Source organism: Pelophylax lessonae (assembly GCF_965119305.1).
Source record: "Pelophylax lessonae genome assembly, chromosome: 2".
Taxonomy (NCBI): domain Eukaryota; kingdom Metazoa; phylum Chordata; class Amphibia; order Anura; family Ranidae; genus Pelophylax; species Pelophylax lessonae.
The window spans coordinates 481,467,175-481,487,015 of record NC_138769.1 but is presented as its reverse complement, the minus strand read 5'-3'; the positions used below and the strand labels follow the sequence as shown (position 1 = coordinate 481,487,015).

The following is a 19,841-nucleotide window of genomic DNA, read 5'->3' as shown; positions in this document are numbered from 1 at the left end:
GCCGACTGGTAAGTCAACCCCCTTCTTAGACTAAGTGCAACCCCCTTCTTAGCACCTAAACTTTGTGATGAGTCACTGTATAACTAAGATACCGATGCAATTGGAATGATGAATCCTGTATTTTTAATCTATTAATTGTGTAAAATACAATACAGTAAACCCCCCTCCATTGCGGGGGTTACGTTCCGGACCCAGCCGCGAAAAGTGAAATTCCGCGAAATAGAAAAACCCTATTAAAATGCATTGTAGGCATGTTTTTTTACTGTCACTGTACGTGTAAAAGCATTTTAAGGTCTTTTAACACACTTTTAAAACAATAGAAACTAATTTAAACACATAAAAGATACTAAGAGACAGAGCAAGAGCTGTGAAAAACACAAAAATATTTCATTTTTAATGATTTATATAGTAAAATAACATTACAAAAAAAAACGCGAATTACCGGGACCGCAAAAACTGAACCGCGATGGAGCGGGGGATTACTGTACAGTTGTGTTTGGCTTATGACCATATAAAAGATCATACATTTCATTTTTATTTTTCAGGCCAAAAAAATTGCAGAAGCAGGGCAAGAATTTGCAAGGAATAACCTAATGGGAGAGCATATTTTCTGCTATTATTTTAAACTTTTTCAGGTATGTTCGTCCATTAAAATAAACTATGTATAATAAAATATAGCTTTGGCAATAAAACCTGAAAGCTGATTGCAGTTGCACCAGATTTTGCACTTTTCAATTTTAATACATCAACCCCTGTGATGGGGATTTACTAAAACTGGTGCATGGAGATTCTGGTGCTGCTGTGCATAGTAACCAATCAGCTTTTAGGTTTATTGTCAAAGCTTAATTGAACAAGCTGAAGTTAGAAGCTGATTGGTTACGATGCACAGCTACACCAGATTCTGTGTGCACCAGTTTAAGTAAATATCCCCCTATGATACAAGATGCCTACTGTGACCTAGCTGTAACTGTACACCCCAGAACAAACATCATTTTTGTTGAAACATATTCTATGAGACAGTGACAATGTGCAATATGCAGCAGGTTAAAATATATTATACTGTATATGTGATGATTTCTGATTGGTTACTATGGATTATTGCAGTTTGCACTCCATCATTGCAGCTTGGGCAACCTTACTAAATAAGTCCAACTGCAATATTTATGCAAGATCATTTTTATTTCTTGATTTTACTTGATATTGCAACCACAAAAACAATAGTATTCTGGAATTTTAATCACTATAGTACTAGTTTTCATGACTGGACAAATCCTTGCTTTGTCACTCTGGTCTTCATTAAAAGGTCATGTTGTTCAAGCTTCTGGGAAGGAGAACAGCTGTATTTATTAATATTGGATAAGAAACCTGTAGTAAGAGAAATATACTGTATTTTCTGGCGTATAAGACTACTTTTGAACCTCAAAAAAATCCCCCAAAAATGGGGGGTCGTCTTATACGCCGAGTATAATATCTCCAAGGTAACCTAAGTATAAGTATTACCGGTTGATGAAAATTAGGGGGGTCGTCTTATACGCCCAGTCGTCTTATACGCCGGAAAATACGGTAGGTATGCCATTGTCCTCCTTCAGAAAATACTGTTATTGTACTCTTGTGAAAAAGTTGTTGAGGTGTCTCTGGTGTTAATATTTCTTTAATTATATCTAAAGGCAACATTTTTTGTTTAGTTTTGGATAGAGTGGAGAGGGATTAGAATGCTTGTCAGTTTTTATTGCGGTCTGTGCCACCCCCCATTCAGGAGATGCACCCTCTCTTTTTATCCTGTTTACCGTTATCATTTATAGTGAAAGTAAAAGAAAATCCCAAATTGTGGGTTGCCCCAAATTGTGGGGGTCCACAAGGAATTCTCTTAACCACTTGCTGACCACAATACGTATATTTACGTTGTGGTTTGCAAGTGGTTTACCAGGATTATGTTAATACTCTTCAGTCGACTATATGGCCTTGGAGGAACGGAGTGACGTCATGACCTCACTTCCGGTCCAGGCTGGAATAAAAAAAAAAATGAAAGCGAAAGATCAAAAAAAATGTTTTTAAATCTTTTGCTTTTAAAGGTGAATAAGAGATTTGGGGTCGTTTTGACCCCAGATCTCCTCATAAAGAGGACCGGTCATCCTTATTTCTATTACAAGGGATGATTGCATTCCTTGTAATAGGAATAAAAGTGATAAAAAAAAATAAAACATTTAAATTGGCAGTGTAAGAGTAAAAGATAAAAAGCAAACTAAATAATCTTAATAAAAAATTTCAAGCGTCTCCATCCCACTGTGCTCGCACGCAGAAGTTGAATGTGTATTTAGGTCGCGAACACATATGTAAATTATATTCGAACAACACATGTGAGGTATTGCCGCAAACAATAGAGTAAGAGCAATAATTCTAGTACTGTACGTCCTCTGTAACTCTAAAAAGGTAACCTGTAAAGGCGTTTAAAGCACCACCTATGGAGATTTTTTAATACAATAGTTTGTTGCCATTCCATGAGCGAGCACGAATCCTTTCACATTTATATTAAACAGGAAAATTGGGGTAACCATTTTTTTTTTTTAAATCATTAAAGTGTATTTTTTTTTTTAAAATTGCGTTTGCAAAACTTCTGCGCAAATACCACGTGACATAAAAAATTGCTACAATCGCCATTTTATTCCCTAGAGTCTGTTCTAAAAAAATGTATGGGGGTTAAAATAATTTTTTAGCAAAAAATACTTTTTTAAACTTGTAAACAAAAAGTGCCAGAAAAAGCCTGGTCAGCATTTGAAGGGATTTCCTCTCACTTCCTGTTTGACTATACAACAGGAAGTCAAGGGAAATCTCCGGACTGGGACACAGATGGTGAAACCCTCCCATTCTGTATCCAAAGTAAAAAAGAAAAAAAAAAGTTTTGCCTTTTAATTTTATTTCAAGTCACTGACCCAGAACAAGTAGGCAGAGAAAATCGGAAAGCTTGACCTGCATACTTGTTCTAGGTCAGTGTCTCCGTCTAAAAGTCTCTGGATTGGCAAGGCAAGCAGAATTTACAAAAGGAGAGTTCAGCAATGGCAGCCTACATATTATGTATCTACAAGTTTCCTTTAAAAGATCAGCCCAAAATATTTTACAAGTGACTAGCTTTGGAAACCCTGGGGAAAAAGAGTCTTTATGCCATGTTCTCGGATATTCTGCACCATTCTCCTGTTTCCCTGGAACAGCTGTTACTGTAATTGCTTTGGAACAGCCTTTTCATAATTGTGCCTGTTATTGTGCAATAGCCTGCTGCATTATCTCCTCCTTTAATCAAGGTTTCATCTATATGATTTTTTACACACCAGCTTGCGTTGTGCGTTACGGTAGTTTTATTTTGGTTTATCTTCAGTCCTATCAAGATACCTTGACCTTTGTTCTTCATTTAGCTAAAAAAGGCTAGATTAATATCACAATTTTAAGATTAGTTTAACATACTCACTTATGGGTTATCTGTGCACAGTAGTCTAGATAAGATTAATGTGATATGCTGGGTCTTCTGCAATTATCTAGATCCTATAGATATTCAAAATAAATACAATAAACTCCTTTACAGAAAATTGTAAGACCGGCAGACACAATGGTGATTTTTTTTGTCTCTAAGATGAATTTGTCAATACCAATCTTTTAAAGAAGACTGCAACAGAAAGTTATCTGGTTGCTAAGGGTTACTGCACAATAATCTTCTAAATCAAAGGTCAAAGGTGTTTCTGTGAGTTAATCACATAAAATTAGTGATTTTTTTTTTTTTTGCAGTTGATATGATTTATTAACCTGTAGCAGTAATAAAGGCAATGATTATAATAGTACGCAATTTCCTGTGTGTAGGATTCTAATTGATGCTAACGAGCTGCTATTAAGAAGGTCAGCTGAAAGATCTTTTCATTGTTACATAAACATGCATATTTTTACCCCTGCATCAGCAAGCTACTTCTTTTCAAGAACAATATAATAATACAGTGTTGGGTCAAAATTTTCCAACCCAGTAGAACCTGGTCTGTCATAGATCTCCTGAAGTTGAGCTGGAGTTTGGTATTTCACGGGAAGCTTGATTGTCATATAGACCTAGTAAAATATCTATGAATGCAGCTAGCATCTGTGGGCACTGTATGCCTTTGTGGCTGGGAATTTAAATTTCATTGCTAAGACTGGCCCTTAACAATAATTCAACTTTCAGAATTGTCAAAAAAACATGACATTGACATTAAAAAAATTAAATGTGAGACCACAGTCCACAATAATAAAGATCATATGATATATTTACTTTAATGCAGAATGGAGAAATCCCAACTATGTCTTCAACATATATCACCACGTAAGAGCTTTAAATCTTAAAGGTACTTTTCGGCAACCGTTTATTACTGAAAGCACAATGTATTGTGGGCAGAGCTACACATTCCATCCGTCTGTATGTAGAATGTGAAAACCGCTTTCATAGTTCTGTATTTCTTTTTTTTTTTTTTTTTGTTATGCCGTTAAACTACTTCAAGGCCATCTCATCTATCTGCCATTCTGCTTTGCCAAATTAAGTAACTTTGTAATCTTCAGAAATGTTGCGTGAGAGGATTTTCCCTCCCTGTTCGTTCTTAAACAGCTTGTCCTGTGGGTCAATGACTCATACTACACCTTTCCTTTATTGGCCATTTGACTTTTTTTCCCAAGTTTACACTTCCCGAGTGATCATAATACTGCAAATGTCTTAGTTACCTTCATAAAAAGTGAAGTCGTTTTTCCTTTAGGCAAATATCTTTTGTAGAGGTCCAAAAATAGACATCATGGCCAGTCTTCTTATGTGTAGTAAGTGTCTGTCTTTAGTTTTTATCTGTCATTTTTGCCACCACCCACTTAGCACAGAAATCACAGCAAAAGCTTTTAAGCTTTTCTGCTCCTCCCTAAAACTAAGACCCTTATTAACCTCACATGGAAGTTAACCTTCCTCTCAAAATGTAATATTGCAGTAAAATGTCATGCATTTCCTGCTCTGGACTAATGTTTTGCGTTATTGGTTTAGGTCAGACATTATATTTGATTATATTTTTGCTTACTAAGGCTTCTCCGGTACTTAGCAATGAAATGTTGATACTTCTCAGTTCTTTATGACATCCAAGTAAAAGCTATTACCTTGAAACATTTTAATATTTAACACCCTATGTTTATTGCTTTAACCTTCACATTTATAATACCAAGTCATGAGATATGAATGTACTGGTTGTTTTGCTGGAAATTAGAACTTCGTAGCAGTAATTACAACTGTATAATGTACTTTTTACAGTTTAGGTAACAACATAGATAATATAACAGGATTTTTGCCTTACCAGTAAAATCTGTTTCTGTGACAATACTACAGGACATGGGATCTTTAGTCTTTCACCATGGGTAATATACCTTCAGGTGACATTGGCAAAAAATAAACTGCAGGGATATCCCCTATATAACCCTTTCCCCTCCCAGCTAGCCTCAGTTTCGTAGCAAGCAGTAGTGGGATAATAAAGAAAACGGGGGGGGGGGGGGGAGATATAGGTCCTATACTGCACTGTACTCCAAAATTTTACTGGTAAGTCAAAAATCCTGGTAGAACTTAACACATTTGTGAACAGAAAACCAGATGGCAGCCTTACAAATCCAAGAAGCAAATTCTTGTTGCATAAAGGCCTCTGAAGCAGATCTGGAGAAGCGTGCCTTACACAGGGAAGAGAGAAATCCTATTCTTTAGACCAGGGATGGGCAAACATTGGACCTTCAGCTGTTGCTGAACTACAAGTCCCATTAAACACTGCAAGACTGATAGCCACAAACACAACTCCAAGAGGCATGATGAGACTTGTGATTTGTGATTCCACAACAACTGCAGGGCCGATGCTTGGCCACCCCTGTTTTAGACCGTAGGCCCAAATGATGACTTCAATCCACCTAGAAACCGTGGAGCAAGAAGCAGACCCCCCTCAAAAGGAATGACCACTATCTTGGTAGTCATCGACTGCCTTACCAAGATGGCTCACTTTATACCTGTTAGGGGGGTATCCTTTTCTGAACAAACTGGAGAGTTGATGGTTCGAGAAGTCTTTAGACTACATGGAATTCCTGAAGATGTGTCAGACAGAGGAGTACAGTTTACTTTGAACTTTTGGAAAAGCATTTGCTCAGCTTTAGGAGTAGCAATTAATTTGCCTTCTGATTGTCATCCTCAGTCTAATAGTCAGACCGAGATGACCAATTAAACTTTAGAGCAGTACCTTTGATGTTTTGTTAGTTATCTTCAGGATGACTGGGTGGACTATCTCCCTACGGTAGGATTTTCTTATAACAATTCTAGACATCGCTCCACCTCTCAAAGCCCATTTTTCTTAAACAATGGGTATCATCCAGTTTTTATTCCTGATCTTCCAATCTCAACTCCAATTCCTGCTGTTACCAAAAGATTAACTATGTTGCAAGAGATTCGGGAGAAAGTAAATGAGACTTTGAGGGAGGCTCAGGAATGTTACAAGAAGACTGCTGATAGACATCACAGATCACTTCCTACCGTTTATGTGGGTGACAAGTTTGGCTATCAACCAAAAATGTAAAGGTCCATGTTCCATCTGCAAAGTTGGGACAAAAATTTGTGGGACTTTTCCAGATTTCTGCTCAGATCAACACATTCACCTTCCATTTAAAACTTCCTGACAGTATGAGAATTCACCCTGTTTTTCACATATCGTTATTCAAACCATTTAATAAAAATCTTTTTTCTGGAAGAATTCTTCCACCAACTCCACCTATTGAGGTACAATAATTCTTGATTCTAGGATCTCTAGGAACAAATTACATTACCTGGTTCAATGGGAAGGATATGGACCAGAAGAAAATTATTGGGAGGAGAATGTTCATGCCCCTAGATTGACAAGAGAATTTCACCAGAGGTTTCCTCTTAAACCTGGCCCTAAGACGTCCAGCGGACGTCCTGGGAGGAGGGGAGTACTAAGAGGATCTGGACTTGAACCTGGGACCTCTGCTGTGTCTGGCAATGTCTCTGCTTAAATTTAAAAAATCTGCAAGAGTGGTATGCTCTATGCAATCAACAGCGCTTGCTCTGAAAGATGTATAAAAACCATCAACCCACCCAAAGTGTGGAACTAAACAGTATGACAATTAAATCATGTGTGAGAAAATAAATAAAATATAAATGCTTGTGCAACAAAGAAATGTGTGACCCCTAAAACCCAGTGCACGTAAACTTAAAATAATGTCCAGTGACAACAGTCCCAACGGTAATCCTCCGTATTCATCAATAGGAACGGCATAGTCTTCCTGCCATAGTGAATCGATGCATCCCAAAAGTGAATCCCACTTCTAAGAAAGGTGGCACCCTGCGTGGATAGTGAGTGTAAAAATCCCCACTCACTAGACGATGCTGATCCTCCTTACCATATGTCAAGAGGATCAGGGAAAGCTTTGATGGTCTCCGTGACCAGGATATAGTCTCCAGCCAGTCCTCCAGTTCATCTTCCTCACAGTGATAAGAACTCCAAGATGAATGCAGGTGAGAGGAAACAAACATGGAGAGCAAACTCCTCATAGTGTAAAAATGTATGGTGGCCTTTATTTAAATCCCCTGAGTATGGGCTAAGCATAAAAAGGTAAACTCTCTTGTGCGGACTCCCCACTGTACAATGGGAGAAATGTAAGCCGGACCCGCCACATAATGGCATGCGTTCCACCTACAACCAAGTGCGTTGCAACGTGCGTCCCAGCTTGACGCATTTCAACATCAGTGTGACGTCTTCAGAAGCTGAAGGTCACGCTGTGCACTCACTATACATATCCTCGCTGGCACGCCCAGAGCCCGCCCCTCTCCAACTACAGAAAGGAGGAAAGAACGAGCAGATCTCATGGCACTATCGATCTAATCAAATCATTAGCAAATGCAGGAGGTTTTTATCAGAATACAGTGGGCAGCAGCAATCTATGTGGTAGAGAGTCTAAAAATGCATATATAAAATTAAAAAATATGCATATAACAATATCTAAAAATGTGTGTGTATATGTATGTATGTATGTATGTATATGTATGTATATATATATATATATATATATATATATATATATATATATGTGCATTACTCAAGTGTCTGCACTTGCAGTACCCCAATTAATATACACTTACCCATTTTTGTGCTGGTCCTCATCCCAGTAGCAACCTTGTGGCCATAAAGTGGGATGGTTACACTCTATTCTCTGCAACACCCAATGGGCAAACAATATATTGAAAATATATCAAATTGTCAAAATATATATTCAAAATTGTATTTGTTTAATCCTAACATACAATAAGATCTGCCCGGTACAATAAACATAACAATAACGTTAAAAATTGGATATAAAACAATTTATGTCCATATCTATATTCATACCCTGAGGGCTCATTGTACATAACTCATAAATCCAGCGGGACTCATTTTGTGATACTGCCTTGTGCATATTGTTATCTCTCCAATGTTGATCTATTTTGTCTGTTGCGCATAATGTAAGTAGACTAGGTCCCTATTGTGTTTGAGTCTTAAGTGATTAGAAACACTGTGCTTCCTAAATCCCTTCTTAATGTTGTTAGGGTGTTCACCCATTCTCACCGCCAGCCTTCGTGTAGTGCGGCCCACATATTGAAGGCGCACGGACAAGAAAGCAGGTTGGTGACATGGGTGCTCTGGCAGGTTATAAGCTTTCTGATGGAATACTGCTTAAGAGTGACACTGTATTGAATCTGTATTGAATCACTGTATCTAATCACCTGAAGGTAGCTACATAATATCCATGGTTAAACTTAACTTAGGACCATATGTCCTGTACTGTATGACTAAATGCTTTTCAAATCTGAGCAAGTAAAGAAAAAAAAGTGTTTGAGCTATTTTAAACTGGTTAGGAACATTACTGTAAATGGCAGCACTTTCATATGGAGGCAGGGAGACCTTCCTCAACCATGTAAAAGCTCTGATAGAAATTCACTTTTTCACAGGGATTCAATATTGGCAAGGGGAGGTCAGGGAAGGAAAGTGCAAGATGCTGGTGGGGCTGTCCTTGAAGTGAAATGGTGGCTTTGCCCTGCATGAACAAAACATATGTTCACTTTATTGTTTTTTAAGCCAGTATGGGTAATGATTGCACCATAACAGTTACTTCTGGACCCATTACCTAACTCTGTAAACTGTCTATTGTCAGCACTTACTTTCTTGTTACCTGTATTGCTACTCATTCACACAATGACATTTGAAATTGCATAGGGTATAGCGCAGTAAAGTTTGACCTTACCTTATTCACTTATTGTTCTTCCAATTACAAAAATTCTTATACAAGATAATAAATGCATTAGGGAGCCAACCTCCTATGTCTGTATCTAATTGTATGTGCAGTGCATGGGAATCTAGATATTTATTGCTCCATGTAGTTGTATAAAGAACAGTTTTGGCAAATGTATGCAAGTGTGGTGGGAGTTAAGGTGCAGTGCATTTTTGGCATTTTGTCAGCAGGTTTCACATGCATTACAAAACAAAACCAAAGAAAATTCCCATCTGAACTCACCAACCAGTCTGCTACCAACTGAATTATCCTGTCTAACACTTTGCATTAAAAACAGGGGTTTAGTTAGCACACATTTGCAAATACACGCGTGAACTGCAGAGCCGCTCCAAGACACCCGAATATTTCTGCAGTCCTAACTCTTGTAAATTTATGAGAGCCTCCTCATTGGAAGCACATGCATTCTAATGGATAGAGGACAGATGAGCCTGAAGGTAGCCCACTCCTCCTTAAGGGCACAGGGGCACACTGGACACCCAGCACATAGCACAATGGCAGCGTGTCCCCTCACCAATTTTACATCAGTAACAAACAAATGGCCCCTGCCCGACCTAGTTTGCATTAAGAAAAGCGGTTAAGTTAACACACATTTGCAAATAAATGTGTAAGCTGCAGAGCCGCTCCAAGGCACCCAAATATTTCTGCAGTCCTAACTCTTGTAAATTTATATGAGCCTCCACAGTGGAAGCACATGCATTCAAATAGATAGAGGGCAAGTGAGCCTGGAGGTAGCCCACCCCTCCTTAAGGGCACAAGGGCACACTGGACACCCAGCACATAGCATAATGGCAAACTTTGACAGGATAATTTGGTTGGTAGCAGACTGGTTGGTGAGTTGAGCTGGGAATTTTCTTTGGTTTTGTTTTGCATGCGCTTCCATGTGCCTCGTACTGTGAAGGCCAGTTGTAGGCGGGGGCAGGGGCCATTTGTTTGTTACTGATGTAATATTGGTGAGGGGAGATGCTGGACACCTTTGCTGCCATTGTGCTATGTGCTGGGTGTCCAGTGTGCTCCTGTTCCTTTAAGGAGGGGTGGGCTACCTCCAGGCTCACCTGCCCGCTATGTATCTATTAGAATGCATGTGCTTCCACTGTGGAGGCTCTCATCAATTTACAAGAGTTAGGACTGCAGAAATACTGGGGTGCCTTCGAGCAGCTCTGCAGCTTACCCATGTATTTGCAAATGTGTGCTAACTAAACCCCTGTTTTTAATGTAAACTGTTAGACAGGATAATTCAGTTGGTAGCAGACTGGTTGGTGAGTTAGGAGTATAGGAAACAAAGAAGGCACGTAGGCCTAGCGCATTATCCTCAAAACCTATTTTATTAAATGGTTTAAAACAGAGGTGAGTTGGTGAGTTAAGCTGGGAATTTTATTTGGTTTTGTTTTGCATGCCTTTCCATTCCATGTGCTCTTTGCTGTGAAGGCCAGTTATAGGGGGGGCAGAGGCCATTTGTTTGTTTCACATGCATTACCACTGATACCCAATAGAATGTTAATTATGATAGAAATCGTACCCAAGTTACACCATGTTGGTTTATTTTTAGCTTCCTGCTCCAAAACAGATATAAATGCATGCTAAGACAACTACAGGATGTCATTGCGTCAATGAATCTTTAACCAGCATTTTTAAAATGGACTACCTGCACTGCTGGGTAGGGTGCCTAGGAAAACTGCATTCGATAACATGTCTGCAATATTTTCTTTGTTTAAATATTGCACTTGATTTTTCTATTATTTTAGACTTATGCAAAGCTGCAGGTGAGCGAACCCAAAATAAGAGAAGGGATGGAAATTGTTGAACACCCTACAGATAACCTCTTCCCATGCCAATGCCACAGAAGTTTGGTGAGCAAAACACTTACATTCATATATATGACACTGAGAACGTAGAAACAAGTTCCTATGACACAGGTTGAACCACTCTACAGCACAATGTTCATTAACCAGATGTTGACAATGGGCATGCTACACATGCCAAAAGAACTCTTTTTGAAATACACTAGGCATGTGTAGAACACTCACTACTGCTCCCCCTTGCATCTTCCGGTAATTAAAACCTGCTACTGTCAAAAACAGGCTGACACTGTGTTTATAAACACTGTTCAGATGCAGGATAATGAGATACAAAGTAACCTTTGTATCTATTCATTCATCTGCATATTGGGGTTGATTTACTAAAGGCAAATGCACTGTGCACATCCAAGTGCACTGCAAGTGCACTTGTAAGTGCAGTCGCTGTAGATCTGAGGGGAAGATCTGCTGAATTCTATCATCCAATCATTTGCAAGCAAAAATGCTGTTTTTTATTTTCCTTGCATGTCCCCCCTCAGATCCACAGTGACTGCACTTCCAAGTACACTTGCAGTGCACAGTGGATTTGCCTTTAGTAAATAAACCCCATTGTGTCAGTTAAAGGAAAACTCACTTTTTTAGATTACATTTGTTTATATTCATCCTTTATCAACCCTTAGTTTATTCTAATCAGTCCTAAATAACTCTCTCTCTTCTCTCCTAAAGCCAGCCATACATGGATCGAAATATGTCCGGCTCAGTATAGACCAGACGAATTTCAAACCATGTATGGGCAGGCTGATTGTACACAAGTTGATCTATTGATCGACTTGTGTTCAACCAGCCTGTCAGGTTTTTCCTGAATAGCCAGTGCCATCCGGCCGTAGCCCGCAACGCTGATAATTTATCCTGATGGCAGGGAAGGCTCCCCCCTGCCAGAATACCATGCCAAATAGGAGGTGGATGGAGGACTCATGGATTTTGGAGGATGGTGGATTTTCTGGTCCATTCTAGCAGCATTATTTTCTTTATTTGAAACCAATGGAGAGTTTCATTGGCTTTGTGTTTGAGATCATTGTCTTGCTGCAATGTCCACCTTTGTTTTATCTTCATTATCCTGATAGATGGCAGCAGATTTTTATCAAGAATGTCTTGGTACATTCTATTCATCCTTCCTTCAATGATATAAAGATATGAATGATATGAAAAACAGCCCCACATCATGATGTTCCCACGGCCAAACTTCACTATTGGTAAGGTTTTGTGCAATGCCATTTGACCTCCAAACATAGTGTTTATTATAGCATCCAAAGACTTAAAATTTGGTCTCATCTGACCAGACTATATTCTCCTAGTATTTCACAGGCTTGTCTACATGTTGTGCAGTAAACTTTAAACAAGCTTTAATATGCTTTTTCTTCAGCAGTGGAGTCTTGCGTGGTGGGTGTGCATACAGGCCATGGCAGGCCATGGCGGAAGAGTGCATTACTTATTTTTTTTCTTTGAAATGATTGTACCAGCTAATTCCAGGTCTTTCTAAAGCTCTCCATAAGTGGTCCTTGGCTCTCGGACAAACTCTTCTGATAATTCTTTTCACTCTGTCAGAAATCTTGCGAGGAGCACCTGGTTGTGGCCTGTTTATGGTGAAATTATGTTCTTTCCACTTCTGGATTATACCCCCAACAGTGCTCACTAGAACATTCAGAAGTTTAGAAATCCTTCTGTAACTAATGCCATCAGTAGGTTTTGCAACAATAAAGTTGTGAAGGTCTTGAGAGAGCTCTTTGCTTTTACCCATTATGAGATGTTTCATGTGTGACACCTTGGTAATGAGACACCTTTTTATAGGCCATCAGTTGAGACTGAACCAGCTCATAATAATTTGCACTGAAAGCAAGATGGCTTTCTAATTACTGATAGATTTCAGCTGGTGTCTTGGCTTCCCATGCCTTTTTGCACCTCCCTTTCTTATGTGTTCAATACTTTTTCCTTGTGTCATTGCATTTTATTACACATAACTTAATTTCTGAACGTATTTGTTTTCGTTTCTTTGTATGTATGGATTGCATAGGTTGTTACAGACATGTGGTGAACATTTCATGTTAATAGCACCTTTAGAAATATATTTACTTAAGGAAATGGTGATGTGTCCAATACTTAATTTACCCGCTGTACATAATTTACATTGTGCACTAGAGTGGTTTAGGAACTTGTTTTCCTTTTTGCAGCTATGTATAATTTGGGTTCCAAGCTAACACACTCTGGTGCAGTCCACAACCATTGTGTTTTGGTCACTTATGTACTTATGTGAAGAGATGATCAGTGCATTTGTTGTTGCTGATTTGTTTTTAGTATACTCCTGATCATTGCTTGATCTATGTAAATCTTTACACAGTTCCAAAAATTTACCATTAAAGAGGAACTGAACTCTGGATGCTGTGTCCAAAAAAAAAAAAAGGATAGACAGAGACCAAAAGACTTATTTTTACCTGTGGCCTCTCTGAGGCTGATCTTTTCCTCATTACTGACTTACCATGCCTTCTTCTACATTGTTTCCATGTGTGAAGGTGGTCATCTTGTAGAGACAAATCTAACTCCAAATCGTGCTAGAATAGCTGTCAGAGGTGGCAGTTTCTTAGATTCACACTACAGACCAGTTGCGGCCCGTCCATTAGGGGCCCCCCCTTATCCAGGCATCCGGCCCCCCCTAATCTACATGCAGGGCGCCGGACACACGGATTCCAATAGGGGAATTTTTTTTTTTTTTTAAGCATGATTAGAGCACTGCGCCCTGAGCCCACCCAGTTGTATGGCAATAGTGAATAAATATATGCTATTGTCACACTGATTCTCCTCCCAGCCAATCAGGAAGAGGGTTGTGAGACCCCTTTCCCTATTGGCCAAAAAGAGAAGCGATCTTATTGGCCACTGGCCAGGAAGAGGAAGGAGACACACGGCAGGCGGATCAGCCATCCAGCACTCCCCGGCTCGGACAGGAGGAGGTCGGCTGTCTGGCCGTACGGGCGGCCCCCTGAATTGGTTTGATGCCCCACCTCCCCCCCCCCCCCCAAATTACCGAGCACCAGCCACCACTGCTGCAGACATACAGCTATGAAGCTGTATTCACAGGAGTGCCTAAGCACACTCACATACTAGGAAGTGTTCTGGTCTGAAAAGGTAAGTCTTTCAGGGTACTACTTGGACAACATTTTTTTTTCTAGATGTTCCATGAAACCTATTAAACTTTCACATTTTGAGTACAGCTCCACATTAAGTTAATGTAATAATAAAGCAAAAAAAGTTTTTACAGGCTGCACTGATAATGCACTAAAGTGTATGTAAACTCTAACAATTAACATCCCATTTGGTCTCTTTTGGTCTTTTAAATATACAGTTTAATGAGTTTTATTATATGTTTAATAAGTGCAAAAAAAAAGAAAACCTGTTGATCCTGTCAGAAATTCAGCACTGGCCTGTGTACTCTGCAGTCTTATCCCAAGCAATAATATCAGGAAGTGTTTTACAGAACACCTCACCCCTATGTTATGGAGAAAAGAAGGGGAGGTATTCTGTAGTTGTAACACGCCTCTGTTCTGCTTCTCCATAGATACAGAACAGTAAGTGAGTGTTGTCACCCTATAACAGGAAGTGTGTTATGACAGGATCACCAGGTGAAAATAAGGGGGAAAATAAAAAAAGAAAACAAATGCAGCCACCACATCTATGGGCTGGTAAGCTGCAATATATTACATTTGGGTTTTAGTTTGAAATACACTTTAATATATCATAGCAATATGTTAACATTTTGCAATACTTAAGTATTTCTAACACATATTTATCTCTTGCAGGTGAAGGATGAGCTTTGACTAGATATGGACTTCCTTTATTACACAGTATTATGTGGATTAACTGAGATTTTTAAATAAACTTTATAGGGATTGCTACTTTTTAATGATAAAACTTTTAATAATAAATGTGTTTTTTTCCCTATACCCTGTTTTGAACTGTAATTTCTCAGTGGATGATTTGTCTTTTTGGCATTAACATGGCAAGCATGAGTTGAATCACCTATAGATAGGTTGTGATGAAGCGTATTGGTCAGTTTACTTGGAAGTGATATTTTAGTTAATAGATGGAACCTACTGATCTAAGTCACCTGCTGGCTTCCTACTTCCTTTGAGGACTCCATTGGCAAGACAATTCTGACTTTTTTCTCCTAGAAAATCAAATAATCATTTGTGAAAAAATGCCACCAAAAGAAAGCCTTGATGCCTTAAAACAATGTATGTATAACTTTGATATCGTAAAAAAATAGTACATTATTTCTCAGTCATTAGGTCCATAGTTTAAATGTGAAAAAAGTAGTTGGTGGTTATAATTGGCTGCAAAGGCTCAGCTTGTTTTCATTTAAAATAAAAAACATATTGTACATTCCTGCTCTGTGCAGTAGTTTTGTACAGAGTGGCCCCGAACCTCCTATTCTGGGGTCCCCCGCTGGTGCTGTCTGCTCCTCCTCAACTGTGTCTGTCCCCATAGCAAGTGCTTGCTTGCTCCTGAACCGGGCTGTGTGTGTCTATATAAAAAAATAAAAAAAGCAGCACTGTATGGATAATAGTAATACTCTTCAACAAGTATACAAATCTCCATAAACAAAACAGATTTTAATCAAATAAAAATAGGTCACAATAAAGTAAATAGAAGTCCATACGTGTAAAAAAATAGTTCCAATGTTATTACTCCACAATTTCAGTGAATCAATGTCTGTGTGTTGCCTCCACCAAATATAAGAAGTGCACACTCACCAGAACCAGTTGCTGTCTAAGTTATAGGACAGCAAACGTTCATTCAGTATTCAATGGTCTTATGATACTCTATGGCTGTGGTGGATCATCCAACCTCACAGGTGAAGTCATCAGAGAAACCGCTTCATTTCATCAAGCCAGACAGTAGGATCACCGACACCAGAAAAAATTGCTCATAGTGTAGTATTTATTTATTTAAATATGTAAAAAACACCACCAAACCACAAATAGCAGGGAATGGTGTTTTGGACTCTACATGTGTGCAAGCAGTCCATATAAAGTGCATAAGAAAACATGAGGCACATAAACCTACATAGTATCCCGCCAAACTGAGCACAGAATGGGGGGCAGGACCTCTGGCGTACAAGTCAAGCTCTATGGCCATTTCGTGCCAAGTGCATCATCAGGAGCATGACAATATCTTCCACTATACCTCTTATATATAAGTAACCCTCACAAGATGTTCATATTCCATCATATGAAGACAGCACGGGCAGTAGAACATCACTTCCTGTCCCAGGCCCATTTTTTTGAAGTCTGTGATGTCATTCCCATTGCTGGAACCGTTTTCTTGTAGTCTAATATATCACTTCCTGTCCTGATTAAATAGGTCAAGGAACGGGAAGTGGTCTGGATGCCGTTTTAAAGGAGACCAGGAAGGAATAAACACCCATTTTATTTATTAAAAAGACATCTACTCACATTCAAGACAGAATTACCAGATTGGGTCTGGATAAAAATATTCCATGAAGGGATAAAGAATATGGGATAGAAAACCTACGGATAAAATATAAAAAAAGTATATATTCTACATAAAAATACTAGTGTGTATATGGGGATTTTTATTATACACGGATCTGAAATGTGGGCTAATTATTTACATGTCACACAAGAGAAACAATTAGAATGTGATGTCAATTATCCACACAGAACTCACCTATTGTCAATAAAACAATTGACATCCCATTTAAATGTAACCCCATTGAGGTAAAGCATTTAGAGTTCATATGCCCACCACATTTCTAATTTATACATTTCCCTAGTCCAGGGCTTGACAAATTTTCCTGAAATCTAGGAGCCAGCTAAAAAAGTTAGGAGCCAGTTTTTTTTTTTTTTTTAAACAAACAACCAAGGTTTATTTCCCAAAAAATAACATACTAAATTTACACATAAAGACGATTAGAACCCCACTCTCCTCTATTGCGCAATCGGATGGAAACAGACTGTCTGTCTGTTTCCATCTGATCCAATCCCAGGGATGGATAGAAAATAGAACCACCATCCGTCTGTTTTTGGCAGACAGGATCAGATGGCGGCAGATTACAGCTCCATAGAGGAGACTGAAGGGTCCGATCAGGTCTGCCTGAAAAACTGATAGGCGGTCCTGATCAGACAGCCCCTGTGAAAGGGTCCTTCGGCTGTGGCATGGCGATGAGGAAAAAAAAATTATATTATTATATAATTTTTTTCTTTTTATAATTGAAAAAAGAAAAATACATTTTTTTTAATTAAAAAAAAAAAGAAAAATTATTTTTTTTTAATAAATTTAAAAAAATAAATTAATAATAATAATAACAACCACACTCCCTGTCAACTTACCTTTTAAGCAAAGGTAAGTGGACAGGGAGATGAAGCCTGCAAAAACTTCCCTCTCATCTCCTCTTGGGGAAGGAGATGGACAGGCATTGAGGACAGGCAGGGGAAACAGCCATTCATTACTGCTTGTCAAACTCCCAGCCACCACAAGAGGGCGTCAGTTCCCCATTCTCTCACTGAAGAAGGCCGAAAAGCCGCGGCCTCAATTTTCGGATGGCGCGGAAGTCCGTGCACTCGGTGAGTGGTTGGGGGGGGGGGCGCAAAAGGGACAGGACACCTCCTGCCGTGCACCCCAGGCACCAGGTCGCTTATTCTAGTCGCCAATGCGACCTGGCGCCCGGGGTTTGTCGAGCCCTGCCCTAGTCAAATGGCAGCCCCTCCAATGGGGTTTAAGTTTAGCATTGCCAGTACATTTTAAGGAGCTAGGGTCCTTATTATGGTGTGTCCTGTAATGGGCAGATAAGCTGTGGTGTTTATATCCCTTTTTAATATTATACACATGTTCTCTCTGCCTATCTCGTAGTCTCCTGGTGGTCCTGCCAAAATATTGTTTCTTGCAGGCACACTCTAGTCTAGCAGATACACTACATGTGTAGATTCACATCAGATAAATGAGCCTTTCGAAAATGAGCCTTTCCGTTTACTTTAAACTATGCCTGCATTATGTGTTTTTTTTTTTTTGTGTCCTAACTTGTGTGTTCTCAAAGACTAGCAAATCTTGTAAATCCTCTGTGGCCCTTTTCCTTCTTTAACCACTTCTGGACAGAAAAATGTCCCCCCTTAATGACTAGGCCATTTTTTGTGATTCGGTACTGCGTTACTTTACTGACAATTGCGTGATCGTGCAACATTGTACCCAAGTAAAATTGATGTCCTTTTTTTCCCAGAAACAGAGCTTTCTTTTGGTGGCATTTGATCACCTCTGCGATTTTTATTTTTTGCACTATAAACAAAAAAAAGCGACAATTCTGAAAAAAATATATATATATATATATATTTCTCTGTCGCTCATTGACAGACGTAGTCCTCTTTGATTCTCATCAATAGGGTTATGCTGCCTCCGCAGGAGTAGGACTAGGCAGAAAGAAAAACGTTCTGGCTCCACCCTAGGGGCAGTCCCAGAGGGTATATCCTCCCTCTCTCTGCTACAGGATGTCAGTTTTTTTCTGTCTAGTCAGGAGTAAGATCACGGATGGCCCTAAGAAGGGGTTGCCTGTTTCTGCCGCGACCATCTTTAGATGGATCAGACAGACGGTGGTATAGGCTTATTCTATCTAAGGGTCGGGATCCCCCGTTCCCTGTTAAGGCGCATTCTACTCGGGCGCTTAGAGTTTCCTGGACCTTCCGCCATCAGGCGTCAGTGGTTCAGGTTTTCAAGGCGACTACCTAGTCGTCGGTTCATACCTTTACAAGATTGTATAAGGTTTATGTGAGGGCATCGTCAGATGCCTCTTCTGGCCGCAAGGTTCCTGCAGGCCGCTGTTTGAGGAGACTGTTGGTCTACCTCGAGGGTTTGTTGGGTAGGTCTCATCTGTTTACTCGATGAGTCCTTTGATACTTCTGGTTGGCTCCGGTTGGGCTGGGCCTTCTAGATTGGATTTTGATTTCTGTCAATCCCACCCCTCATTTGTGTCACTGCTTTGGGACGTCCCTATTGATGAGAATCAAAGAGGACTACGTCTGTCAATGAGCGACAGAGAAAATTGGATTTTTGTAAGATCTTACCGTAAAATCCTTTTCTCTTAGCTCATTGACAGACGTAGTACCCGCCCCTCTATCATTGAGTTGGGTTGGGTTAAATTCTCTGACACTGCTTTGTGACATAACTGACATCCTGTAGCAGAGAGAGGGAGGATATACCCTCTGGGACTGCCCCTAGGGTGGAGCCAGAACGTTTTTCTTTCTGCCTAGTCCTACTCCTGCGGAGGCAGCATAACCCTATTGATGAGAATCAAAGAGGACTACGTCTGTCAATGAGCTAAGAGAAAAGGATTTTACGGTAAGATCTTACAAAAATCCAATTTTTTTTTTTCTTTTCACTTTCTACTATATAACATTCCCCAAAAAAAAATAAAAATCTAATTTTTTTTTTCATCATTTTATGCCAATTTGTGTTCTGCTACATATTTTTGGTATAATAAAAATCCCAATAAGCGTATTTTGATTGGTTTGCGCAAAAGTTATCGCGTTTACAAACTAGGGGAAAGATTTATGTAATTTTTATTTATTTATTTTTTTACTAGTAACAGCACTGATCAGCGATTTATAGCGGGACTGTGACATTGCAGCGGATGGATCG

The 19,841-nt window shown here is 39.3% G+C and overlaps 1 protein-coding gene across 1 annotated transcript in view; it reads left to right on the top strand.

The window, feature by feature from the left end:
• POGLUT2 (protein O-glucosyltransferase 2) overlaps positions 1–15,018 on the top strand; it is a 97,733-nt gene extending 82,715 nt beyond the window's left edge. The window contains exons 8-10 of the mRNA XM_082244516.1: positions 546–635; positions 11,094–11,198; positions 14,993–15,018. Coding sequence (XP_082100642.1) covers positions 546–635; positions 11,094–11,198; positions 14,993–15,010 — 213 coding nt within the window. The 3' untranslated portion in view covers positions 15,011–15,018. The remainder of the gene's footprint in view (positions 1–545; positions 636–11,093; positions 11,199–14,992) is intronic.
• Positions 15,019–19,841: the final 4,823 nt, after the last annotated feature.